Below are 1047 nucleotides of genomic sequence, written 5' to 3'. Positions count from 1 at the left end.
CTACACCTCAAGATGTGTGAAGATTATGTAGCATTGTGCGCCCTCTTGTAATTCCTTCACAACCCCTTGAGATGTTAACAACTCAGGCTCCTCTGAGTCGGGGAAAAGCAACTTCTTCCCTCGGAAATCTATAAGAATGTGATTGGCAAAGAGCCAATCCATCCCTAAGATCACCTCTAGCTCCTGTAAAGGTAGGCATATCAGATTCACTTTGTACCTGCGTCACTCTACCTCCACTGGACACCTAGCACACAAGGACGATGTCCTGACCAAACCCGACGTCGGAGTAGATACTACCAGTTCACAATACAGCTCACCCACCGACAAACCTAGACGTTTCACACAGGCATCTGACACAAAGGAGTGTGTCGCTCCAAAATCATATAGCACACGACAAGATTTCCCAGCTATCATACAATGACCTATAACTAGGTTACCTAAGCCTGTTGCCTCCCCTCCAGTCAAGGCGTACACTCTGCTCGATGCCTGAGGCCTATTCCCTCCCATCCTCTGCTGGTTCTTGGCTGGGGCCAAAACTGGGGTACGCGTCACTGTATTCGCGAGGGTGGCGCAATCCCTCTTGAAATGGCCTTCCTTGCCACAATTATTGCACCTCTTGAAGCCTGCAAGCTGGGGGCAAGCATTCCTCTTGTGCGGGCTCTTGTTCAGATGGACCCAAGACAGCGGTGTTACCATAAGGAATGCATTGGATGAGGAACAACTTACGTGGAACAAGGATGCGTTCGAACAAACTTGACGGAGCCGGTGAAGGTCCAAACCCTAGCAGAGGAAAACGTCATCAGCTCCAGGAAGTAGTCTGTTTTTACGAAAGTGAGCAGAATGGTTAGGGTTGGGGCACATTAGGTCTTGATTTCTCTTTTGGGCCAGCCTTTAGGCCCAATTGATTGGGCAACGCTTAAATAAATGGGGCAGGGAAAAATGGGCCTTACAAAATGTGCAAAAGTTATGTGGTTTTTCAAAATATTTATTTTTCCCAAAAAAGTCACAATAAAAGGATGTACAAAAGAAACAAAAATAACTTTTCGG

The 1047-nt window shown here is 47.0% G+C and overlaps 1 protein-coding gene across 1 annotated transcript; it reads right to left on the bottom strand.

The window, feature by feature from the left end:
• On the bottom strand, nt 1-696 carry LOC114194923 (uncharacterized). The gene is made up of 2 exons (XM_028085327.1): nt 298-696; nt 1-183 (listed from the first exon to the last, which is right to left on the bottom strand). The coding sequence occupies exons 1-2, from the start codon at nt 694-696 to the stop codon at nt 1-3; spliced, it is 582 nt and encodes a 193-aa protein (XP_027941128.1).
• Between the last annotated feature and the right edge of the window lie 351 nt (nt 697-1047).

Source organism: Vigna unguiculata, chromosome 8, assembly GCF_037176805.1.
Source record: "Vigna unguiculata cultivar grain cowpea cultivar isolate G323 ecotype 2 chromosome 8, ASM3717680v1, whole genome shotgun sequence".
Lineage (NCBI taxonomy): Eukaryota > Viridiplantae > Streptophyta > Magnoliopsida > Fabales > Fabaceae > Vigna > Vigna unguiculata.
The sequence above is the reverse complement of the archived record's forward strand: the minus strand, read 5'-3'. Positions and strand labels throughout refer to the sequence as shown.

Bases quoted from the DNA above. Each gene is read 5' to 3' on its own strand.
- LOC114194923 (XM_028085327.1), bottom strand. From the start codon at position 696: ATGGTAACACCGCTGTCTTGGGTCCATCTGAACAAGAGCCCGCACAAG. The intron at 184-297 runs GTAGTATCTACT...CTACCTTTACAG, and splicing joins GTGAGCTGTATTGTGAACTG to GAGCTAGAGGTGATCTTAGG.